The sequence below is a fragment of the Loxodonta africana genome, chromosome 13 (genome assembly GCF_030014295.1).
Source record: "Loxodonta africana isolate mLoxAfr1 chromosome 13, mLoxAfr1.hap2, whole genome shotgun sequence".
Lineage (NCBI taxonomy): Eukaryota > Metazoa > Chordata > Mammalia > Proboscidea > Elephantidae > Loxodonta > Loxodonta africana.
In genome coordinates this window covers 58,655,480-58,680,996 of record NC_087354.1, presented here as the reverse complement: position 1 = coordinate 58,680,996, position 25,517 = coordinate 58,655,480, and the positions used below count along the sequence as shown (strand labels likewise).

The following is a 25,517-nucleotide window of genomic DNA, read 5'->3' as shown; positions in this document are numbered from 1 at the left end:
AGCAGCCACATCTGGCTATTTAAATTAATAAAACTAAAATACAATTTAAAATTCAATTCTTCAGTCATACAATCCACATTTCAAGTGTTAGTAGTCTCTGTTGACCAGACTCTGCTCATTGTACAGACAGACAGAACATTCCATGGCAGAGAACAGTTGGACAGCCCTGAGTTAAAGCTTTACCCTCATTTTCTGTGGATGGATGTCTTAATTAGGATGTATAGCTGTTCTCAGATACTAAAGAAATTTCCCAATTCATTCCCTCATCATTTGGGAAGTTTAAAAATACCTGCTGCCATACAGACTAGAAATCTTTTTTAAAAAGCATGGGAACAGGGACACCTATGTCAATTGGCACAACATAGTTCATAAAGACAAAGTTCTGCGTCCTGCTTTGCTGAGTAGCACCTGGGGTCTTAAAAGCTTGCAGGTGGCCATCTAAGATACAACTTGTTGGTCTCTTACCATTCAGAGCAAAAGAGAGTAAGAAAACTAAAGACCCAAAGGAGCAGTTAGTCCAAAGGACTAATGGACCACATGAACCACAGCCTACATGACCCCAAGACCAGAAGAACTAGATGGTGCCTGGTTTCCACTACCGACCACTCGAACTGGGAATCAAAACAGAGGGTACCAGACAAACTGGGAGAGATATTGCAGAACAAAAAAACCCAGACATGCTGGTCTGATAAGAGATTGGAGGAACCCCTGAAACTATGGCCCTAAGACACCCTTCTGAGCTGGAACTGAAGCCATTACTGGAGCCAAACCATAGACAGGCCCATGAAATAAACACCACCACCCGAGAGAAACGTGTTCTTTAGAACAATCTATCATCCGAAATCAAAAGGGCAACATTTACGCAAAAGCAAAGATGAGAAGGCAGGACGGGGTAGCAATTCAGGATGAACAAGGAACCTAGGACAGAAATGAGAGGGCAGATACATTGTGGGGAATGGAACCAATGTCATGGAGCACTTTGTGGGCAGACCATCGAATGGGAAACTAATTTGCTATGTAAACTTTCATCTAATGCACAATAAAATAAAAAAAATAAAAAGCACAGGGAATGACATTGTTCTTTAACTCTATCACTGAATGTGACCAAAAAAAGAAAGAAAAAAATATCTTTTTCAGCAATAGCTTCTACTTGCATCTTTCCGCAGTAATTATGATAACATCATTACATTTCCTGCCTCCCAGGGATGTTTCCAATATTAATTACAGGAAGGATGCACTGAGACCCAGGAGCACAGCTCCCAGACTCACACTAAAACAGAGAGTGATCCGCCCTGATTTAGAGTTACCCAGATGACTAAACTGAATCATCCGAGCAGGAAAAGAGGAATCTGCCTTTGCCAATTTTGACTCCAATTGGTTATATGAACTAACACATTCCAAGGATAATTGCGTGATCACTGTGAAGAGTAATTATAAATATTCATTCCTGCAGTGCTCTATCCCTCTTAAAGAAGAAAGTTTGGGGTGGGCAGGATGAGGACATTCAGGATGTTAATGTGAGTTTGTTCTTTTCAACTAAACAGTAAAGGGAAGGTGTCAGATTTTCAGTTGGAATAAACCTATGGTTCTATTCACCTGACACTCAAAATTTCTCTCAGCGCCGTGGCGGGGGGCGGGGAGGGAACGGATAAAAGGGCTTGGAGAAGAAGAAAGACGGTCCCACGATAGCTACTGTGAGCCAGGCATTCTGAAATGGAGCTAGAATCCTGAAGAAAATCTCTAAGTACCACGTTCTAATAGGACATCTTAAATTACTTAATTGTACCTTTTTCAATTTCGCTTTAAAATAGCTTGATTCCTGGTAGGTTTTAATCGTCTTAAAACATTACATACCCCTTTGTCTCAATTTTTAGATTGTTTGTTGTGATACAAAATCATGCTTGAGGTTTAAACTTATGATTAGATCATTAACTAGGAAAAGACTGGTCTGTGTGCAGGTGATCAGATGACATAAGCAGCCTGGTTCTCATTTGCGGGCAGTAACTGAAAGAGGCTTGCTCTTTTTGTGGAATTGGCTGGCTATTTCCTCACATCTGGAGTTAATAAAGTCTTTGAGACCACATCAGTTGCGCCTTGCCGCAAGAACTCTTTGATCTGAAAAATCGAGACTGGCCCAACTGCTGCTTCATAACGTTGCATCTGTGTTTTTGCAAGCTATGGTTAAGATACTGAAATTAAAGTTACGTGGGCTGAGTTAAAATGCTGCTGGATGGGCCTCTTTGAGAACTGTGTGTTTCGAAATATTTTTATTATAAAATTTTTGAACTTGTGTTAGTAAATAAATGATAAATTTATAGTAGTTTAGGGCTTTACCATTTCCACTTATAACAGCAGTCCTCTAAAAGCCCATTTATTTTTGTAAGTCCATGTATAAGACTAACATTAAAAACATACTTTACCACGTCAATGAGCCATTTTCTCTGTGCAGCTTCAAAATGCTTTACGTAAGAGTAAGCCAGGCTCTTCCTTTGCTTTGTGCGGTTTGTCTTTGTTACCTTGCTTCCTGTAAGAGCAATCAGTGAACCATTATCTGATCAGCATTTTCTTCTTCATTTGGTAGCAGGCAATTTATAAATCAGTAAAGTCAGGTTTATCTCTTTATTTACTTGTAATTGCAAATATCTGAAGATTTTAAATGTGTGAGCAGGGGAGGATTAACCAGTCAGCAAGGTACCACTGGCTTCATTGTGTTTACTTACTAATCTGTAGTGCGCAGTTTCACCTGTTTCGTGTGGTGAAAAACAGGTGAAATCGTGCACTATGGATTAGCAAGTAAGCACAAGTAAGCCCCTGCGTACTTGGCTTATTGGGTCATCTGTCCCTGTGTGTAAATGTATCTTGTATGAATACAGTGAATTGAATTGGGAATAAGGATGAAGAAATATAAATTGACAAATGATGTAGGTTTTTTTTTTTTAATGTGAAACCTGAAACATCAAAACTGGAGTTTCTCCACAGTTATCAAGCATGAGGCTTACATACTGTTTCCATTTATAACCTGCTTAGAGTTGAAGAATTTTCTATTCCGTACTTTCCCATCAACGATAGTGTGTATAATAAATAACCATTTGTGATAAAAAGCATGCATTCTGGTGCCATCTTCTGTGTTTTCTCCTTTGTATTTTTTGGCCAAGTCTATGGATTTACTCTGTTTTCCATGGTAGTTTCAGCCTTGTTTGAGGCAGAGGAAAAAGAGCAGAGGATGTCTAGCTGTGGCTATATTTAGAACCTGAAAGTTGATTAAAAGAACGAGCTACCAAGTTCCTTTCCTGAAAACTTCTGCCTGCCTGTTCCAACTCATTTGTTTGTACCCAGTTATTTCAGACTAACAGTATGCTTAAAAAATTGCTTTAAACTAGAAAAAGTACTTTAGCATGTATAATGAACAATTTTATCTTCTGTATCCCCTATCCACCATCTACCTGGATAATCCTTAGGAATGTACTTTGTCCCAGACTCCTCAGGCACCGTAGGGGTGTGTGTTTTTACCTCTGGGGTGTGAAAGTTAGGAAGCTGACTTGAGTGCCGATCCATTAAAAAGACATACATGTGCTACTGTGAGCAGGACTAACAAGAAGAGTCAGAATGCACCTTTCATCCCTGGATTTAGGATGAATTTTATATATGTATATAACTAGGATAAGTCAAACAGACCCTTAAACTGAATTCAAGGACGAAACAGGGGCAATATTTAGCAGCATAGCTGCTTCGGTGAGAATGATAGAAAGATGGTAGTGTCCGCTAATACTTACTGAGTGCTTACTGTGTTCAGGGTGCTGTGCGGAACAGTGTGTATGTATCATGTCACCTGACCTTCCCACCACCCCCCTGCTGCAGGATCTATTATCACCGTCTTACAAATGAGGAAATTGCATCTCAGGAATGTTAGGTAAATTGCTGTAGGTCTTTACTACTAGTTAGTGCCTCAGGAAAAGAATAAATTAAAATATTTGCTAGTTTATGTAAATAAATAATTTGGCTTCCATTTTTATCTTGGTGTGCTTCCCCGGCTTTGTTGCAGTTTTTAGTGTATAGAAATATATGCTCAGGGTAAAAATATCAAACTGTGTGGAAGGGTAAAAAGTAAGAGTAGACCTGTCAACTCTGTGTCCAGAGGCCTAACCACTGCTAAGTTTCTTCTGTCTCAGTCCAGAAACTGTCTATGCTTTTACATACAAATATGTGTATGGGTTTTTACACACGCACCCGTATTCCAATAACTTAAAATAGCTACGTTTTCCACTTAAGCAGACACGTAGGATTTTTCTACTGCGGTGAAATTTAATGGACGTGTCCTTAGCAAACTAAAAACAAATGAAATTATTTGTTTCACATGCTGCTTCCTAGAGGCTGTTTTTCTGTTCCTCCTGTAAAGAACACTCTGATTCCTGGTTTTGTGCTTACTGATCATACATTACCTTAAATTTTGTTTGTTTTCCTGCCTGGTTTCAGTTGCCATTTTGAAGATGGTTTGATCATTAAGGTTATTTGCCCATTTAAGTTTTCCAGAGGAATGGAAATTTGGCCATTCGTCAATTCAGGTGTTCATACTTGGCTTATCTGAAGCAGAGGTTTACCAAAGGAAATTAATACTACTCTGGGAAATTAAATGAGTCTTTTTTTTTTTTTTTTTAACTATGCCAGAATTGAAAGCTTACTTGAAATTAAAGAATTAGAACTCCTCAGCAGAATTTGGTTTACTTTATTTGCTAACCAACCAAGTTAAGGAACTTCCTGGACAATTGGGTTGTGCCTTTAGCTGTTACTTTTTAATAGTAATAAAGGATAGTAACATTTAATCTAACCTATGTTGATTTTATTTGGTAAATCTTACAACAGTAAAAAGAATCAATTTTATGAACTTAAATTTTATCCCATACTATAGCCCAAGGACGTTTGCATCTTCCTCTGCCAGATTTTGCATCACGAACCTACGTGATGTTTGTGTTGCATAAGCAAAGTCAATGTTTATGACTTTATCCAACCATCTGGTATAATTGTCACACCAGAATACGTTATAGGAATATTTGGAGTAGTAGTTTTCTGTAGTAATCTAAAAACAAACATGTAAATAGAAGCAAAACTAGATTTTATATGGGTTTAGGCATTATTCTTGGAATTGGGGGTAATCCTTTATAGAGTTTAGGTAGGCCTTTTTAGGCCCTATGTGAATGTAGAATTCATTTTATATAAGTAATATGATATTCGTTTACATTTTAATTATATTATTTCATTTTAAGGTATATGCACCATCCCCAAATTCAGATGATTTCAACCGAGAATCACCTAGTTATCCATCTCCCAAGCCACCAACCAGTATGTTTGCTAGCACTTTCTTTATGCAAGGTAAGTTTTTCCAGATAGTATTCAAATCCTGCAGCAATCGTCTGTTGCGTATTAGCTAATGTTTTAAGTTGTAAGGAAAAAGAATATCTATTTGGGAATTCAAGCATTTTTTGACTTAGGTAAAATAAAATGTGGTTTAACCATTTTTCTAGTGCAGTTATTGCCAAGTACAGTTTAGTTGGATTTTGCAGCACACCAGTGCAGTGCCCATCCAGTATTGATTGGATTTATATAAAAGGCTTCAAAAAGGGTTTTGAGGAAAATGAGAACTGCTGTCCCTCGCTTCAGAATTCAGATGTATGAAAGCTGTTAACAACTCTAGTTCCTGTTATTTAAGTTACAGATTCATATCGTACCTAGAACAGAATAAGGCTTGGTAAGAGAGGAAAAGGTCCCTGGGTGGCACAGACAGTTAGAGCACTCAACTACTGGCCAAAAGGCTGGCGGTTCGAGCCCACCCAGAGGCACCTCGGAAGACAGACCTTGCAATCTGCTTCTGAAAGGTCACATCTTGAAAGCTCTATGAAACAGTTCTGCTGTGCTCACATGGGGTCACCATGAGTCAGGATCAACTCCGACAGCAACTAACAAGAGAGAGAAAGTGATGTCTACCAATTTTTTGGTCTCCAGTGGTTTGGGATTATGGGAAATATATACTGTGGAAGCAGTAAATTACCACACGTAGGCTTCCTGGACTCTGTATTGGTGAGTGAGGATACTACTGACACGTTTCATTCAGAGGCTGATTAAAATATAGTCATTATCCATTAACCTAGTTTACGCAAATAACACTCGCCTTTTTTTTCTACATTTGTTTGCCGACCGCGCCCTCCCCCGCTGAAGTATCTTCATAAGCACCACTAAAAAATTGACATGGTGGCATTTATGAAAATACCTCAGGGAAGAGGAGCACAGTTGGCAAACAAATGTAGAAGGTGCATGTTATTTGCATAAAAATATGGTATGTAGGTTTGCCATTAAAGAAACTTCTTTTTTCCACAGCTTCAAAACGTTTGATATGATATAAATTGCCTGTTACGGATTAAGAACTCTTTTTGTATATTTCTAGATACACCATTTAACCAAAAATTAAATCCAACCTGTCTTCAAATTTAGAATTTTTACTGTTCCTCTTGATATGAATTTAGACTTTCTGAAGATTTTTTGATGACTTACCTACTAATTGAGATTCTTTTTAAATAATAATTATTTAGTCTGAAGGGAAGAAAACTAGGTTGGTAAAGGGAGGAAAAAATATCTACAGGGCACCCTTTGAATTGTTACATTTTCAAAATTAAGAAAAAAAATAGCTAAAAGGAAAATTTTACGTTTCTCTTTTTGTCTTAGATGGGACCCACAATTCTTCTGACCTTTGGAGTTCATCAAATGGGATGAGCCAACCTGGTTTTGGTGGAATTCTGGGGACCTCCACCTCCCACATGTCTCAATCCAGCAGTTACGGCAGCCTTCATTCGCACGACCGCTTGGTAGGCTATACCCTGTAACAGAGTGAAGCAACACTGTGTCCTCGCTTGTGTCTCTCTTTGGATTACTGCCAAAGCTTCTGAAGGTTGGAATACTTGGAGGCTTACTGCATTTAGCATGTCTTTCTTAAAAGTAAATGACAGTGGTAGCGTTTTTTAATTGCTAACGTAATGTTTTTAAGCTTATTAGTGGTCCAGTTGTATACGCATATTATTCAGAAAATGTATTTAATAGATCATATCTGCTTCCTCCCCCCACCCCCCAGAGTTATCCTCCACACTCAGTTTCACCAACAGACATAAACACAAGTCTTCCACCAATGTCCAGCTTCCACCGTGGGAATACAAGCAGTTCACCTTACGTTGCTGCCTCACACACTCCTCCCATCAATGGATCAGATGGCATTCTAGGTGAGCTTTTTTATGGTTGGCAAAACTCCCTAAAATCTAATTTGGAGATTTTCAGTGAATCCCGTGTCTTGCAGTATGTTTTCTAGTATTAAGTACATATAAAAAAAAAAAAAAAGGAGAAGCTTTGGTTTGTATTATTATAGAAACTGGTAAGGGAGCCCATCTTTACCTTGGCTTAGTAAGTACAACACACAGAGACTGTTCACTAGTTCATTGTGACAGATGTGATTTTATGATAGAAAACACCCTTGAGATCATGTAGAGTGCTAAAAACGTGGTTGCTCGCTTAAAATTCTTGATTTGTTTCCCTACTTGGAATATCCAGGAACCAGAGGGAACGCTGCCGGAAGCTCACAGACGGGTGATGCACTTGGGAAGGCTTTGGCGTCTGTGAGTGTTAATTTCACGTATTCTGCCGAATGCAGTAATGACATCTTGTGGGTGGTATATGTCGGAGGTAATGGGTCTAGTTGTAACATATTTGACTTTGTTTACGCATTTAGAATGATTCTCATTTCATATTGACACGTACCCTTAAAATAACTCATGAGAACACCTTCCCACCTCATCCCACAAAAACCGCCCTTCTGATTTCAGTTTAAACACTTACCTTTGACTTAATGGAATAGGTATGTACAAACCAAAACCTAACCCATTGCTGTCGAGTCAGTTCCAACTCATAGCGACCCTGTGGGGTTTCCAAGGAGCACCCGGTGGGTTCGAACTGCTGACCTTTTGGTAGCAGCCAAGCTCTTAACCACTACACTACCAGGGTTTCCGGGTATGTACAAGGAAGAGTAATTTGAGCATGTTTTCACCTAAAGCACAGATCTGTGATTAATCTACCATTACCTTTGAGTCGATTCTGACTCAGAGCAACTCTATAGGACAGAGTAGAACTGCCCTGTAGGGTTTCAAAAGCTGTAAATCTTTACAGAAGCAGACTGCCACATCTTTCTCTCATGGGGCAGCTGGTTGGTTCGAACCGCTGACCTTTTGGTGCGCAGTTGAGCACTTTAGCCACTGCACCCCCAGTGCTCCTTACTGACATTAATAGTTAAGCTGTATTTATTACATTTAAATACATAGTTGTTGCTTTTGGATACTGTTGAGTCATTTCTGACTCATATCAACCCCATTTAGTAGCCAATTAAAATAGGTCAAATGGAATTAAGAAAGACAACTCAGTTATTCTTCTCTTCCAGAGAATAAAGTGGTTTTTCTAAGGAATTTTTCAAAGATGGAAAGTATTTTACAATCAACCGCAGCTGATTTATTCAAAAGATAGGGAATTTCTTGAGAGCCTTCCAAAAAAAAAGAGTCAGATTCATTAAAGAACTTGGGCTAAAATGAGTATTTTCCTGAGCAGCCTGTAGTTTTCATCTTTATTAGGATATTGGTGACAAAGCAATGACGGTCTTTTAATGTCTGATTCTTAGGACATTAAAACTGAAATCCTTTTCAGAATGCCAGAACTGCAAGCAAGAGCATTTATCAGTGATCCACAAAGTCATCTAATTCTTTAAAATACAGACTCTGCTCTGCACTTTCTGAAGTTTCTCCTTAGGCATTGTGTGTGCATGTTTTTGTCTTTTTTTCTTCTTTCCTTCTAAGCAGTCTGCCTCTGAGAATTCCCGCAGAGTTGCCTTGCGTTTTCTGTGAACTGCAGTTAACTCTGTTGAACGTATTTGCCGCTGTTCTTGGGGAAAGCAGAGCACTCAGCATGTGTGTCCTAGGAAGCAACCATTGAGCATTTTAGGAGATAAACCCCTTTGTGTGTTGTTTCTGTGAATAAACTTTTCCCTACAGCTGAATACGAACTTCTTGAGAAATGAGGCCACATCAGGTTCCTGTACCACGTAATGGGGCAGAGCACGAAATAGAGCTCAATAAATGTTTGTGGAATTCAGTCTTGGATCATATCACAATGATGATGATGATAGCAAAGCCCAAGATAACCAGCTATAATTTGGATGCTAATAGGTGCTAGGCGCTGTACTAAGCATTTGCTTCGTTTAATCCTCAGGAAAACCTTGTGAAGTTGGCATTATTATCCCCACCTTACAGATGAGGAGCTAAGGTTTAAAAGGTTAAGTAACTTGAGCTCAGAAAGATTAAGTAGCTTGCCCTTGAATCACAAAGCCAGTAAGGGTAAAGCCGTGCATATTAGAGCTATAGTCTGAGTAGCTTCACCACTCCTATGCTTCCAGGAAGAGCGAGCTACAGAGACCATTGTCTTCCCGGGTCAATGAGGATTAAAGGGATACTGTCCCACCTTCCTGTGGGGTCGTCATACCCTCTTGATAAAAACTACCTGTTTGGAAAGAAAATTACCCTGTACTGTTAAAGCTGAGAGCTCCCAGGTATTTGATTAGCTTATGCTGGTTTGGAAACCCTGGTGGTGCGGTGGTTAAGAGCTTGGCTGCTAACCAAGAGGCCGGCAGTTCGAATCCACCAGTCGCTCCTTGGAAACTCTGTGGGGCAGTTCCACTCTGTCCTATAGGGTCGCTGAGTCAGAATCAACTTGACGGCAGTGGGTTTGTGCTGGTTTTGGAAGAATCTAATAACAGATATTTCACATACAGGAAGACAAGCAACACTTGAACTTTCAAAACTAAGCAGCTTTTTAAAACATAACCTGCATTTTGGGGACTTTTTTCCCCTAAAGGGTCTTTTGTTTATTTTTTCTGAGGAAAACTTCTGTCAAGGAACCTTGGCATATAAACAGGCAAGAATTTGTGATGTCCTCAGTGGCCCTTCCAGCTCACTTTCAGTCTCCATTCCAGTCCTTGAATATTTTCCCCGTATTATGGCTAGCACACTAGCCAAGCCAGGTTGGCATTTGGAAAAGAAAATCCGAATTCATTGTGAGTGGAAGCCAAGGAAGAAATGTTTAATCTAGTTAGTGGGTGGGCTTTGGTTGTCATGGAAACTCAGCTCTGTCATCCTATGTTGTTACTAGGCAGGAGCAGCCAGGTCATTCCATAAATCATGTCTGTCATAGCTGACGGTGATGCATTCCATCTGCTCCGTCACTGCATGCCCTGGTCTGCAGACTTCAGATCCCTTCCTTCAGTCCATCTGCGGCCCCTCCCCAGGCCCAGACACCTCCCCCAAACACATTCTCTCTCTAAGTCCTGTTACAGACTCACATTCACTTTACTCCATGTTTAAGTTTAGCTCTGAAAATGTACCGGAAAACAAAAGCATTACCTGTCTGGGGGTAGGAAGGATTAGAAGAGGTAAGAGGAAGGAACTTAACGAGGATAACCTTGAGGACCTGACGTGCATCAGCAGCTCACCTTAGGTGTTATAGATCTTTGGAAATGGTTACCCTGACTTATTGGAGATTTTAAGTTCCTTAGAATGTGACTTTTTTTTTTCCTTTTTTTTTTTTTTAATGGCACTTTAAGTGAAAGTTTACAGTTCAGGTTAGTTCCTCATACAAAAATTTATGCACACAGAATGTGACATTTTTAACGCAGCATCTGGTTTTAGATGGAGAAACATGCTTTGGTCATTAGAAGTTATTCCTAGCTCCCAGTTGTCTGATGTATGTCTCAGCAGGGCTGTTGTGTGTGAGACATCGGAGGGTGCAACCTTTGTTCTTCAGTTAAGTATTAAAGAGCACACAGAGTACTGTGTGATTAAACATGTAAGGCCAGATAATACATTTGCAAAGGTTCCTTTATTTTAGGCTTAAGCCTGGATAATTGTGGTCTTAATCTCAGGATAGCAAGAAAGAGAATTGTACATGAAAGTATTTACACAAAGTTCCCAAAGCCCTGTGGATTATGTGTTAGTTTAGATAATGAACTAGGGTAGATAGAAGAAAAGGAAAATCTGGGTATTCGTGCCATTTCTGATGTGTTTCCCTGAACATTTGCCAGACAATAACCCTTTAAGATCGTGCCCATGGAGAGTTATATGGAAGAAGAAACATCTGGTTTATTTCAGGGCCTAATACCATATCAAAACACTTGGTCTTTAATTTAGAGGAGATCAACGGGAGGACTGTTTAACTTTGTTGATTGTATCAGGCTTCTTTGTGATCATTTGTTTTGATTTCTACCTCAGAGCAAGTGTGTGTGTGTGTGTGTGTGTGTGTGTGCTTGTGTGTGTTTTAATTTGGATAGTTAAATGGTCAGTGGTCTCTAACAAAAGAAAAGAAAATTCAAGGAAGTTGATGTTTAAAAGTCATTCATGAAATGTTTCTTTGTTCCTTGCACTCAATAACATTAGCATAATAAAGATTAACTGAAATGTGCACTGCAGTGTTTAAAAAATTGGGCTCCCGGTTCCAGGGTTGGGTTGGGGAGCTGTTGTTTCTGTTTTGTCTGAGGCCCTTTTCATTAGCCTGTGGCTTATTGGCACCCTGCTGATTGGAATGGACCGTGACTGATGGGAGGAGGAGCCTCGTTTGTTGCGGTAAAATGAGGCCTATCACCGTTTAAGCCTGGCAGAAGGTATCAGGAGTTATTCATCATTGGTCATTTAACAGTACGGGACTACGGGCTGCATGTGGAATGAGCTCTTACTTTGTATTTACGCTCTAGGCTCTAAATCACCCTCGTTCCCATTTTTTAAGTGACTTCTTTTTCTTCCTACAAACACCACCGTAGGAGTTCTTTAAGGCCAGAGAGTCCGAAAAGAAATGTATTCTTGATTTAGAATATTGTTTGCCAAATGAAACCTTACATTTATAATTTCTTAAAAGTAGCACAGCAATGTCTATAGAATAGTATATTATTATGTGATTTGGTAAGAGGAGAATAAATAATTAGATAAAGTTGAATAAAATGATCTATGATCCAAAAGGCTGCATTATCATGTTCTTTTTATGTTGTGTTGCTCTTCCTTTCCCCACGGACACATTCTTTTTGTGGAAGTAAAAGGAACTAGAGAAATCACACAACTCCCGGGCTATCTGTAAGTTAGGAAGAATATTGATAACAATTCTGTCTGTCACCACTGTCTTTGACAGAGCAGGACCAGCGAATGTGATGGTTAAGTGGAGAAAGGGGTGAGTGGAGAAGATGCTTTGGGGAAAACACCAGACGTTATATGATGCTTTTATACACAAGACATCTTCAGTTTGTCTGTTTGAACGGTGGTTTTTGAAAATTCATACACTTATTTTACATACAGCATCAGAGCATTTTGGTTAGTCATTGAAAGGTAGTGATTCTATATGACTCTAAAGTGTAACCTCTTCCTGTTTTCAAATAAAGGAGCTGCAACCAGTTCTTGACATGCTTGGGGATTGTTCACTTGTAGTGGCAGAGTTGTCAGGGAAAATACGGGCTGAAAGTCCACATACCTGCCTCACACAGTGATGTTGGCAGCATAGCCTAGCCACACCACTTCCCAGAAATAGTGGGGCCTCATCAGATCATTGTTCTCAAAGCTCGTGCCATAAAACTGATTTGTAAATGAGTTCCTCTTTATAACAAAATCTTTTTTCTCCTTTGGTATTTCCGTTACTGAACCCCGTTACATAAATACTGAGACTAATCTACTGATCTTTTGTTTTGTCAAAAAAGTGTTGTAGTAGATTTCAAGTGCATTTTAATCTCTTTTGTTTAAAAAATATATTGATTACCTACTTTGTGCAAAACAATGCCAGACAGTGATAGATTCAAAGCTGAACAACGGAAGGTCCCTGTCTTCAGTGAGCTTAGCATCAAGGAGAGAAGACAAGACAGGCGTACAGATAACAGTAATGTTAGGGCACCGAGTGAAGTAAAAGACCAGAGAGAAGTACGGGTTATTCCAAAAGGTAGTGAAAATGATGTGCCAAGTGGAAGGTGACATTCACGCTGGGCTTCGATGTGGTGTAGAATTCCAACAGGGAGTAGTTTAAAAACAGGCATTCTGACAGGAGAACAGGCAGTGTTCAGAAAAATTAAAAAATACTTCGTTTGGATAATAGGGTATATAATGTTATACAGCAAAAAGATATTTTTGCAACCAGATTATGGAATGTATTAAATGTCATGCTGTTTTATTTAGTAGGTAACAAGAAACACTGCATGGGATTCAACTGTTCAAAACTGTGATTTAGGACAGTAGTTCAGTCCATTATGTATGGGATGAAATCAGGAAGTAACTGGACATATAAGGTCTGAAATAGTCCAGTCTCAAGTTATAGGAAAAGCATTAAGTAGTGTCATCGTGGTGAGAAAGAAGGGCACTGTTCAGAAAAATTATAGAGAAAATGGTGGACAGGTAGAAGAGAGATAGTGATATTTTCTTATTGTAATAAACACACAACAACACAAAATGAAGAGCAGAGAATTCATCTCGAGGACGATGGTGCAGCTGACCCAAGCCATGGTGTTTTCAGTCTCATCATATGCATACGAAAGCTGGACAGTGAATAAGGAAGACCGAATAAGAATTGACACCTTTGAATTGTGCAAATCTGCCTTGGAAGAAGTACAACCAGAATGCTTCTTGGAAGCAAAGATGGCAAGACTGTGTCTCACGGGATCGGTCCCTGGAGGAGGACATCATGCTTGCTGAAATAGAGGATCAGCAAAAAAGAGGAAGACCCTCAACAAGATGGATTGACACAGTGGCTGCAACAGTGGGCTCAAGCGTAGCAAGAATTGTGAGGATGGTACAGGACAGGGCAGTGTTTTGTTGTGCATAGGGTCGCTATGAGTTGGAACCAACTAGATGGCACCTAACAGCAACAACAACACATAATATTTTATCAACTTCTACATGAACACTGCAGCGGCATTGATTACCTTCTTCCAGTTGTGCAACCATTATTGCTCTCTTCTTTCCAAATTATCCTACCACCATTAGCATATATTCTATGTATTCTAAGCAAACCCCTTCCCCTGTAACCACTAATTACTTTCTATTTGTATGAATTTTCTTATTTCATGTGATATCATACAGTGTTTGCCCTTTTGTGTCTGACTTATTTTACTCAGCATAATGTCCTCAGGGTTCATCCATGTTGTGGCATGTATCAGGACTTCATTCCTTTTTATGACTGAATAATATTCCATTGTGTACATTTTGCTTATCTATTCATCTGTTGATAGACATTTTGGTTGTTTTCACCTTTTGGCCATTGTGAATAGTGCTGCAATGAACACTGATATGTGTGTGTCTGCTCACGTTGCTGCTTTCAGGTCTTTTTGGGTAAATACCTAAGAGTGTAATTGCTGGGTCATATAGTAGTTCTATGTTCAACTTTTTGAGGAACTGCCAAATTGTCTTCCACATGGCTATACCGTTTTACATCCCCACCAGTAATGGATGAGGATTCATGTTTCTCCACAGCATCACCCACACCTAGTATTTACCTTTTTTTTTTTTTCTCTTTGCCATGCTTATGGGGGTGAGATGGTATTTCATGGTGGTTTTGATTTGTATTTCCATAATGGCTGATGACTTTGAGCATATTTCTTTGTGCTTGTTGGCTGCTTGAATATCTTCCTTGGTGAAATGTCTGTTCAAGTCCTTTGCCCATTTTTTGATTGGGTTGCCTTTTTTCTTGTTAAATTGTAGAAGTATTTTATAAATTTTGGGTATTAGACATTTATGGATATATGGTTCCCAAAAATTTTCTCTGACCCTGTAGGTGGTCTTTTCATTTTTTTGATAGTCTTTTGATGAACAGGAATGTTTTAATTTTTATGAGTTCTCGTTTGTCTGTTTTGTCTTTTGCTGCTCATTCTTTTGTTGTCATATCTGATCACAAAAACCTAGGTACCACAGCTTTGTCCCTACATTTTCTTCTGTGAACTTTATGGTTTTAATGTTTTAAGGTCCTTGATCCATTTTGAAATGGTTTTCATGTATCCTGGTTTATTCTTTTGCATGTGTACATTCAATTTTCCCAGCACGATTTATTGAAGAGACTCTTTCCCATTTCGCCAGGCACCCTTGTTGAACATCGATTGACCATGTATGTATGGATTTATTTCTGGGGAGATAGCGATTTTGGTGAGCATGAGAATGCAGACACTAACCTAGGTTGAGGAGATAGAAGACTAGAGATGGGAAGGGTAGAAAGCTTGAGGTGGTATTGCAAAGTCTGGGTTTAGATGTACCTAGCTTGAGATGAATTGACACAGTGGCTGCAACATTGGGCTCAAGCATATCAACTGTTTCATTCTGTTGTACATAGGGTTGCTATGAGTCGGAACTGACTCGATGGTACCTAAAAACAACAACAGCATGAGATAAAAGGCGAACATGTCCAGATGGAGAAGTCCAGCAACTAGCATGAGAATATAGATGTCAATCTAGGAGTCATTCACAGGGAGGTGGTGATAGTGGATACTTTACAAAAAATGATGTTACCAAGAGAAAGCACAGATAAATACAGAAGAAAACTGGGACTAAAACTCTGGGGAAACCTACGTTAGGGCTGCTGGAAGAGTAAAAGAGAGATGGAACCTAGGTAAATGCATTCAAGGACTGAAAAGAAAAACTCAAATGGAAATTCCTAGCAAGGATGAGGAGCCCTGGAAGCGCAGTGGTTGAGAGCTCAACTGCTAACCAAAAGGTAAGCAGTTCATATCCATCAGCTGCTCCTTGGAAACCCTATGGGGCAGCTCTGCTCTGTCCTGAAGGTTCACTATGAGTCAAAATTGACTCAGAGGCAATGGGTTTTTAGCAAGAGTGATACTCATTCAATCTTTAAACAAATATTCATTGAACCCCTACCATTTAGCAGACACTGTTGTAGAATCTGAAACTACAACAGTGATAAGACAAAGTCCCTGCTCTTCCAGAGATTATGTTTTACTAGAGGAAGGGTAAGAAATAGATAATAAACAAGTAAATAAACTTAGACAATTAGGGACATAATGTAAGCACTAAATAAAACAAAACCAGGAGGGTGTGATGGAGGGATTGCTATTTCTCCAGTGCTTTCCTGCTACTTAACCCTTAAAGACTAAACTGAAACTCAGTGAGTTGGTCTAGTTTATGATAAATCACAGTTTTGTGTGGAACTGAACCTTTTCTCCCTTTTCATCTACTCACCATCGTTGTTATCAGCCCTTACTGATACAGTCAAGATGAGGTTCATAAAAATTACCATTAGTTGTTCATTATTTGATCCTTGAATCTAAAAAGAAGTGGTTTCCAGGATAAAGAGGGATGTTGAGATATTTTTGTTGATGTTCTTAGTTTGTTGTTAGGTACCATCAAGTCTGTTTCGATGAAAAGTCTGTTCCGACCCGAAAAAGGGTGGTCTTCTTTTTCACTCACCCTCTGCTTTACCAAGCATGATGTCCTTCTCCAGGGATTGGTCCCTTCTGATAACATACCCAAAGTACGTGAGACCAAGTCTCGCCATCCTTTTTTCCAAGGAGTATTCTGGCTTACTTCTTCCAAGACAGACTGTTTGTTCTTTTGGCAGTCCGTGGTATATTCAGTATTCTTTGCCAACCTGGTAATTCAAAGGCATCAGTTCTTCCATCTTACTTATTCGTTATCCAGCTTTCACGTGTGCACGAAATGATTCTTGGAAGAAGTACAGTCAGAATGCTCATTAGAAGCAAAGATGGGAAGACTTCGTCTCACATACTTCGGATATGTTATTAGGAGGGATCTGTCCCTGGAGAAGGCCATTGTACTTGGTAGAGGGTCAGTGAAAAAGAGGAAGACCTTCAATGAGATGGAGTGACACAGTGGCTACAACAGTGGGCTCAAGCATAACAACAATTGTGAGGATGGCATAGGACTGGACAGTGTTTCGTTCTGTAGTACATAGGGTTGTTATGAGTCGGAACTGACTTGATGGCACCTAACAACAACAGTGAGGCAATTGAAAGTACCATGGCTTGGGCCAGGCGTGTCTTAGTCCTCAAGGTGACATCTTTGCCTTTTAACACTTTTAAAAGGTCTTTTGCAGCAGATTTGCCCAATAGTTTACTTATATGATTGAAAGAAATCAATGTATGTATGCAGGCCACAAGCCCCCTGAATTTGTTTAGAAGGTAACAATTTTAAGACCAATAACACTGGTCTTATTTGAAAAAAGAGGAGTTGTTGAGTCGATTCCAACTCATGGGGACCTCGTGTATCAGAGTGGCTGGTTTTTCAGAAGTAGATCTGTGGTCTTCCGAGGCACTTCTGGATGTACTCAAACCTCCAGCCTTTTCGTTAACAGCTGAGCACAGTAACCATGTGCACCACCCAGCAGCTCCTGTCTCATGCCACCTTTCTGTTCCCAAGTCTTCCTATAAAGTCTTCTGAACTCTTTTTGGTGTCTCTGCTTTTCCAAAAAGACTTTCTGACATGAATATACAACTCCTAGATCTGGCCATTTGAAGAGAAAGTTAATGTTTGAAGGCATTTACAATAATTTAATAAACATCATATAAATTGATGTATTTTATTTGAGACAGATACTCATTTTTAGTAAAAGGAGAATGGAGTTTCTGACTGCTGCAATTTGGAATTAGTCCTGTCTTAAAAAAAAAAATGAAAGCCTTTGTATTTGTTAACTGTGACTTGTGGGATTTTGTTTTACATGAACCTGTCTCAATATCTGGCGTTTTCAGCATTATGCTTTCCTGAAAACCAACACTGAAACCCCCTATCTGCCATGATTTAGTCCTGTTTAAATTCATTAGATCTCTAAGCTTATTCAGAGCAAGGTTATTTCTGTTGGATGACTTTGCACCCACAAGTAGTTTTTCTTTTAACAATATTTGACCATATAAGTTGGTTTGTCCCCTGAGCTCTGTGCAGAGATGTGAGAATGATGTACTCTGTCAGTTATGGGCATAGTTGTCCTAGAAGAGACCTCCTAGGGGCCCCTGGTGCCTGAATTAAGGAGACTTCTTAGAAATTTACTGGTTAATTAGGTGCTTGGTAAACTTGATTAAATTAATTAGGTAAGCCTGAATGAATCTGTCACTTTTTTGGCAATATAAAATAAATATGAAGTATTGACATGAAACTTTTAGCCAGAATATCAGATTTTCTATATCCAAATATGTCATCCTCTTCAAAGTAGACCTCTTGGGAGATGAAGTACACAAGCCATTTTGGGAACATTTTTTGAACCACTTTCCAGGCTTTTCACTTTGCTCAAAGGTGACAAATTATCCTTTGAGAGCAAGTTTAATTTTTTACAACTCTCATGTCATTTGGCGCTAAAGTTGGCAAAAAATGTAATTGATCAAACTAGGTAACTTTTTCAATGAGAGGTATGGAGTAACTATTAAGAAGTTATTTTCTTTGTCTGACTCTTAAACTGTATTTATAGACTGTCCCAAAATTAACTCCCAAGGTGATTATTATTTTTAAAGGATACCACTTGTTTAGATGGTATACTCTAGAAAGATTGTTTATCAGATTTGTTAACTTGGTGTCATTTCTCATTTTTCTCTTCCAACAATTAGAAACTTTAAGTTACTTTCAGCTACAATCATAAGGTAATAGATACGATCTATTTTACTCCTCATATTAGAATGTACATAATAATTTAATCCTAGTTTTAAAACTAAGGCTTCTGTACCATTTCTGTGATGAAACAGTCCTAAAATTGATGAAACTGTTTCCTACCCTGAATCTCTGGGGTGACATTTTAAGGTATAAACATAACTTCATGTCAGTGGATTCATGTTTTTGCTGTTGTGTGTCACACATGTGTTTCTCTCTTTTTCTGGGTAGATTTATTCTCCTGATCATACCAGCAGTAGTTTCCCATCAAATCCATCAACACCAGTGGGGTCGCCCTCACCTCTCACAGGTAAGTGTTTGTCTTATCTGACTACTTAGTAACATGTATAGGGCTATTTGGAAATAATTATCATAAATTCATGTGCTTTTCAATAAAATTCATTAATATTCATGAAAAAAATCCTTTGGATTTTGACTATGAGAAAACACATGTAAACAGAGCCTTCCTGTTCCTGCTCAGTTCATTTTTGTAGAATATTGAAATAATTGCTTGTTTTGAATGTAATTATTTCTTCAATCTTAAAATAATTGGTGGTGATTTCTAAGGACAATTGCTATAATAGGATAAAAATAAGATTAGGCAATCAGGATGAAACTAAAATTTAAAAATTTTATAAGGTAGCATAGAAAATAAAGTAACTTTCTTGTTCTCCACATTTACTTTGTGCCATGTATAAGACTCAGTGATAAATAACTTTGTTTCTGCCAGATTGTCTTTATTTTTAGGTGTACAGAGTTATTATGGAGCCCTGGTGGCGCAGTGGTTAAGAGCTCAGCTGCTAACCAAAAGGTCAGCAGTTCAAATCCACCAGCTGTTCCTTAGAAGCCCTATGGGGCAGCTCTACTCTGTCATACAGGGTTGCTATGAATCAGAATCGACTTGATGACAGTGGGTTTGGTTTTTTTGTTGTTGTTGTTAAGTTATTTTGTGTGTGTGTGTGTGTGTGTATATATATATATAAATTCTTTGGGATGATGTAGTTTTTCTGCTAAACTAAAGACCTCTTTGTGAATGTGGGTAAATATTGTTAGCGGAGATGAATAAGCAGTTCAGGGTTGCTTTACTTTTTCTTATTTGTTTCTTTGTTCTGAATGTTAGCTTTGAGGAGTTCTAGGTACTTTTCAAGAGTATAAATTCGTTGGGACACAATTTGTCATTTTATAAATGGGACATTTTTAGATACATTGGGAATAAATAAAATGACAAGAAGATGTTTAATATTTTGTTAAAACCAAAAAACCTATTGCTGTTTTCAAGTCGATTCTGACTGATAGCGACCCTGTAGGACAGAGTAGAACTGCCCCATAGGGTTTCCAGTTAGCAGCTGGGGGATTCGAACTGCAGACCTTTTGGTTAGCAGCGTGAGCACTTAACCACTGCGCCACCAGGGCCTGTTAAGGTGTTATTTAAAAACTTGTACTGGGCTGTATTTTTCTGAGCATGCTGAAGAAATGCTTCAGTTTGTTCTGAGGAAAAGATAGCAGGCAGCTGGGCAGAACTGCCGTATTCCTCCTACAATGGTTGACCTCTGAAATGACCCTCTTCCTGATGAAGTCATTAGTTATGTCCGTGTGGCCTTTGTTTTACTTTACTTATTTATTTGGCTAAGCCTCTTTGCATTGTTCAGGGTTTCTGAACATCAGGCTCTCGATACCAGTGCTCTCCGCGTCACCTGTGCTTTGTGATTGAGCCTAAGAAGCATTCCAGTGTGGGATGATGAAGTGCCGCAGCTGCTTTCAGCTATTAGCGGTTCTGCCACTTTCTCAGACACCGTGGCCTCAGCTGTCTAGAAGAAGTTGAACAGCTGTTCCCCACATAGACAGGACTATGAAAGAGACCCATTGACTTAAAGTTGTTGTTTAACAGAGGGCTGAAATTACAGGAAGAATGATGTCAATTTAACCCTGCCCACCCCCTTGGTACAGTTTTACTAAAATTATCAGTGTCGTTTTTGCCACAGCCTCTTTGACTTTCTCATCTGTCCACACCAGCCCTCACTGTGTGTTCTCCCTGCCGCTCCTCCTCTACCTGGTAGCCACAGAAGGGTCCTTTGGCTTCTGTTAATGCCAGGTAGGAAGGCAGGCTGCAGAGGACCTCAGCGTCTGTGAAGGGACATCAGTGAAAGGAGAATCAGAAACTTAGACACATGTTAACAGTAATGACCCAAAGTAATATCTCACGTTTCATTGTCCATCTGTACTTGATGTGTAAGGGGTGATACTGTCTTTTCCCTCTTAATTCAGATGATTAATGAGTATCGATGGGCTATTGAATTGTATAATTAAGGTATTAATAGGCTTTTTCAATTCAGCAGTCATAATCAAAGAAAAATACTTTCTCATGTTCCTGCTGAAACAGCACATCAAAGGCTAGTCCTATGTAGGTGTATCTTTCTCCTGTATCTGGTGTTTCTCTCTTACCTCTACATCCTCCCACATACACTCCAAGATGGCAGAACAGAGATGGAAACGAAAGGGCAAGAAAGGAAAGCCATATGTGATAAAACAGGCACAGTTAGAGGAAGAAAGGAAAAGGGCAAATCAGAGCTCCTACATAATATATGATGATTATTTCCTACCTTGTGTGGTGGTAGTGGTGATGTTAAGTGCCGTTGAGTCGATTGTGACGCATAGCAACCCCGTGTACAACAGGACAAAACACTGCCCGGTCCTGTGCCATCTTCACAGTCATTACTGTCTTTGAAAATGTTGCAGCCACTGTGTCAGTCCATGTTGTTGACCCTTGGCTTTCCCAAGCATGATGTCCTTCTCCAGGGAGTGGTCCCTCCTTGTATGGTGGTGTCCTGTTATCTAGAGTGAAAACATTGCCTTCTGTGTGCTGTCTGTACTTGACCAATTCCTTAGGCCTGAGTGTTGATCAGACTCAGCAGCCTTGCGAGGACCGATACTCAGGTGCAGAGCCACACATCTTTGAAGGCAGTCATTCTTGTCTAAATCCCCGTCAATTTCCTTGGGAACTTTTCAGATCAGAAACATGCATTTCTACCTACAGAATATGAGGAAATTTGTGAGATGATGGTGGTAATGACGATTAGGATGCTTCAGGCTGAAAGGAAAAGAAACTCTTGTCTGGACTGGCTCAAACAGTAAGGGGATTTTTGTTATCTTTTATAACAAGAAGCTCATAGCCAGAACAATTTCCTGGCCCTGTATGTCAGGTCTCCTGCTCTGCTTCTTTGAATTGGCAAGATAGCCTTTCAAGGCACATGCGGACATAACGATGTCCAGTAGAAGAACAAGGACTGTCTCTTCCTTGGTCTTTTAAGAATCCTTTTGTGACAGATGGCCTTTGTGTCTCATTGGCCAGCATTGGGTCTAATGCAGTTGCTCACAACAGGGATGGGACCACCATGTTTATCTTAGACATCGGGATTTATCCCAAGTGCTAAGAGTAGAATTACTGTATCCTGAGTCACATTTAGGGAAAATAGACACCCTTCTGAACAGCATCAGGGCTCTCACACCAAGGTAGGAGAGAGGAATGGCAGTGTCATCTGTGATTTAACTGTGTTAGGATTCTTTTTCAACCAAGTACATTACAGTGGGACAGCCTACTTTATAATAATAGGTTAGAGTATATACAGAGTATGTCTGTATTTTTCCTAGTTTAATGGATTACATTTTGGGATAAACATTGGCGTAGTTTCTATCACTGTTGTACGAAATAGATGTGGGTGATTCCTTATCTGAGTAACTCAGTGCACGTAATCTGATTCCCCAACCCCAAGCCAATGAGGAACCACAAAAACTGCTGGTTTTTGCAAACCAGATGCATGCTGCCAATTCTGTTTTAAACACAAAACATTTGTTAATATTCTGCATAGATTTAAGTAATTTGATCAGCATCCTACCGCAAGTTGCTCAACCAAAGAGGGGAGTTGGGGGGTGGAGTGGAGGAAAATGATTGGAAACATTAAGGGAAAATATTTTTTAGATAATTTAGGCAGGTGTTTTTCAGAATAAGTTATGATTAACCTGCCAATCATATAAAAATTCTTAAATCTGCATCAGAGTTTAGAAAGCACTAATTCACTGGTCAGTGGTAACCTGTAGGCTGGTTGTTTTTTATATGACTTCTTCATATAGTCACTTACTGAGTTTTTTTGGTTGCTAAATTCTACCTGTTAATTACTAAATTATCCCATAAGCTTTGTGTTAATGAGCAAATTTATATTGTCCATAATTTATTTATATAGCTGCTGTAAGATCACGTTTGTACGTCTAACAGGAAGCTTTTAATGGTCCTCAAAATAATTAGCTTGTATTTTTCTTATAGGTAAAATATTTCTTCGTTGATGAAGTATATAGCATTTATTTTTTTCTTACAATTTTCATGTTTATAAATTTTTGTATAATCCTAACAGTATGCATATAAATTAATAATGGAACCTAATCAGATTATTAAGAAAATGTACCTCCAACTTTTTAACTTGCAAAATGTATATGATTGATGTGAATATAATTACTAGGTTGTTTAATAATTAAATGGTATTCAGCTAAAGTGAACAGGCCTAATTTACCTTAGTTTTTATAAGGTAACACATGCACCACAGTGTTACATTATCTCCAGCTTCCTGAATGTGGCGAGATTGACACGCAGCAAAAGGCCCTATTGGAAAACAGTTTAAAACTTCATCTGGCAATAAGTGAGCAAAGTTAGGTAAACCTTCAACTTCCAACTCCAGTTTTCTAGTACCATTCCGGTTTTCACTTAAGCATGTGCGTGTGTGTGTAATTGAATGGTCTTTATATTTTCTATAAATAACTAATTTTCAAAAGCACAATCATGAAATAGTAAAGATTTTAGATTGGTTGTTTGGGATTCAACAAGGCCATTAAAACACTGCATTTTCCTCATCACATGAATGAGTTAATCCTTCCTTTCATGTTTCTTCTTATGTTTTTAATGCCTTTTTTCCTACTCTTAATTTGCCTCCCTCTTTATCTTTTACCATCTTTATTTTTTATCCTTGTTACTTTTCTGAATTGAAGAATACACAACACTAAGAGTTTTTATAATGATAATTCCCAAACAAAATAATGTGTTTCTGTATAAATGCTTGGGGAATTTTTTTAACAGATAAATCCTATATGCATTTAGTCATTTGAAATTGGTACATCCTTGCATTGCCAAAGGCAGTTTAAGTTAATATGGCCATTTTGTAAATCAGTTTGGCCTTATGAATCAAGGGCCATAAATATGTTTACCCCCTTTAATTCAGAAATATTACTGATCCTCAAGACATATTCTCAAAGAGGGGGGGCAAGTTTACACTACCATTATTCATAACAGCCAAAACATTGAAAGCAGTCAGGATGCTCAACAGCAAGACGATGGTGGTTAAGCATATGACGGTGTAGGGGACAGGTGCCTGTTACATCGTCCTTGATGACATTATCTTGAAAACTAAAACCATGGAGCAGGAATCAGTACAACATTATGTACATTATAAGCATGTTTTCTTGAGACGTATACATATGGACAATGTCTGAAAATATACAAACATAAAAGTATAGGGTTTTTCTCAACTCCCTGCAGTATTGTACCAATAATGGAAAAGAAGTTTACATTTTGTTGGGCTTGTAAGTAGTCAGTAGTATGCTGAAGACTGAACAAAAATTTTCACATAAATTTATTTGCAGTTATTGAATACCATCATCCTTTACAACATTATCAAGATGACTGAGTTAACCCAGGTGTGTGGGTGCTTTTGGGTTTTAACAGGTACCAGTCAGTGGCCCAGACCCGGAGGGCAAGCTCCTTCATCCCCAAGCTATGAAAATTCACTCCACTCCCTGGTAAGAACCTCATAGGAACAGACAGGTCATGTTTATGTGACAGTTTGATGTTTTTGTTTTGTTTGTTTTTAAGTAAATCTTGCGTAACAACGAAGAAACCGTAGGATAGCATTACACATGAATTCTTTGCTAACAAGTGGCCTGATTTAGTTGAACAGTGTAGGACACATTGGGTGTGCCTTTTGCCATCTGTTCTCTGGGACACCAGGCTTCTGATCTCAAGACAGCTGGTATTAAAACTCTGTCTTGGATTTCTGTTTCTCTGAAAAATCTAGAGCTGAATTTTTCTATACTTTTCTATCTATATATAAGAGGAGAACTTTTTTTAGAACACCAAAAAAGGGAAGAAAACTGTACTACTGATTCAGAATGGTTGTATTTTACTCTTTCTCATGTAATGGTCTCTGTATAGTTTAGTGCATTTCCATCATAATTTTAAAGTATAATAGCAGTTATTTTTGTCACAAACAGTATTATTTTCCACATTTTCCTGTAGCAAAGAATGTATTGTGCCAATTGTACAAGCAGAAACGCCCTTAACAATAGGGCCGCCTGGTAAAGGAACCTCCCTAGGTACTGAGCGCAAAGAATTTGTGGTTAATGTTAACTACCGTTGCCTTACTATGCTTACATTTCTAACACGGAATTACAACGTTTAATTAAAAAATAAGAATGATTCACTGGAATGCTAAGCTATGCTTATGGTTCAGTAATTCCAAGTTGCACATGAAAAAGTTCTTTTTCTGTGACTAACAGAACATTTTAAAGTAAAAGTTTCTTCTTGCATATTTTGTAAGCAAATAGAAGAAGTGTGTGCTGTTTAGATGCTAACCTTGTAGCTTTGCTGCTAAGTCCCAGCCGTCTCATAACTTAAAGCAGGCAGATCTCGCAGGTCTCTGCGTTAACTGACTAACACGTGATGCTGACGTGCACATCAGCTGTTTCCTCGTCTCTTTCGGAGTTAATCTTAACCTGTGCTTTGCCTCC

The 25,517-nt window shown here is 38.8% G+C and overlaps 1 protein-coding gene across 11 annotated transcripts in view; it reads left to right on the top strand.

The window, feature by feature from the left end:
- TCF12 (transcription factor 12) overlaps nucleotides 1-25,517 on the top strand; it is a 340,614-nt gene that overhangs the window by 282,683 nt on the left and 32,414 nt on the right. For all 11 annotated transcript variants that reach the window (XM_064267498.1, XM_064267499.1, XM_064267497.1 and 8 more), the window contains 6 exons: nucleotides 5,262-5,367; nucleotides 6,715-6,854; nucleotides 7,118-7,262; nucleotides 7,588-7,652; nucleotides 18,921-18,999; nucleotides 24,457-24,530. In XM_064267498.1, the coding sequence (XP_064123568.1) occupies nucleotides 5,262-5,367; nucleotides 6,715-6,854; nucleotides 7,118-7,262; nucleotides 7,588-7,652; nucleotides 18,921-18,999; nucleotides 24,457-24,530 (609 nt within the window). The remainder of the gene's footprint in view (nucleotides 1-5,261; nucleotides 5,368-6,714; nucleotides 6,855-7,117; nucleotides 7,263-7,587; nucleotides 7,653-18,920; nucleotides 19,000-24,456; nucleotides 24,531-25,517) is intronic.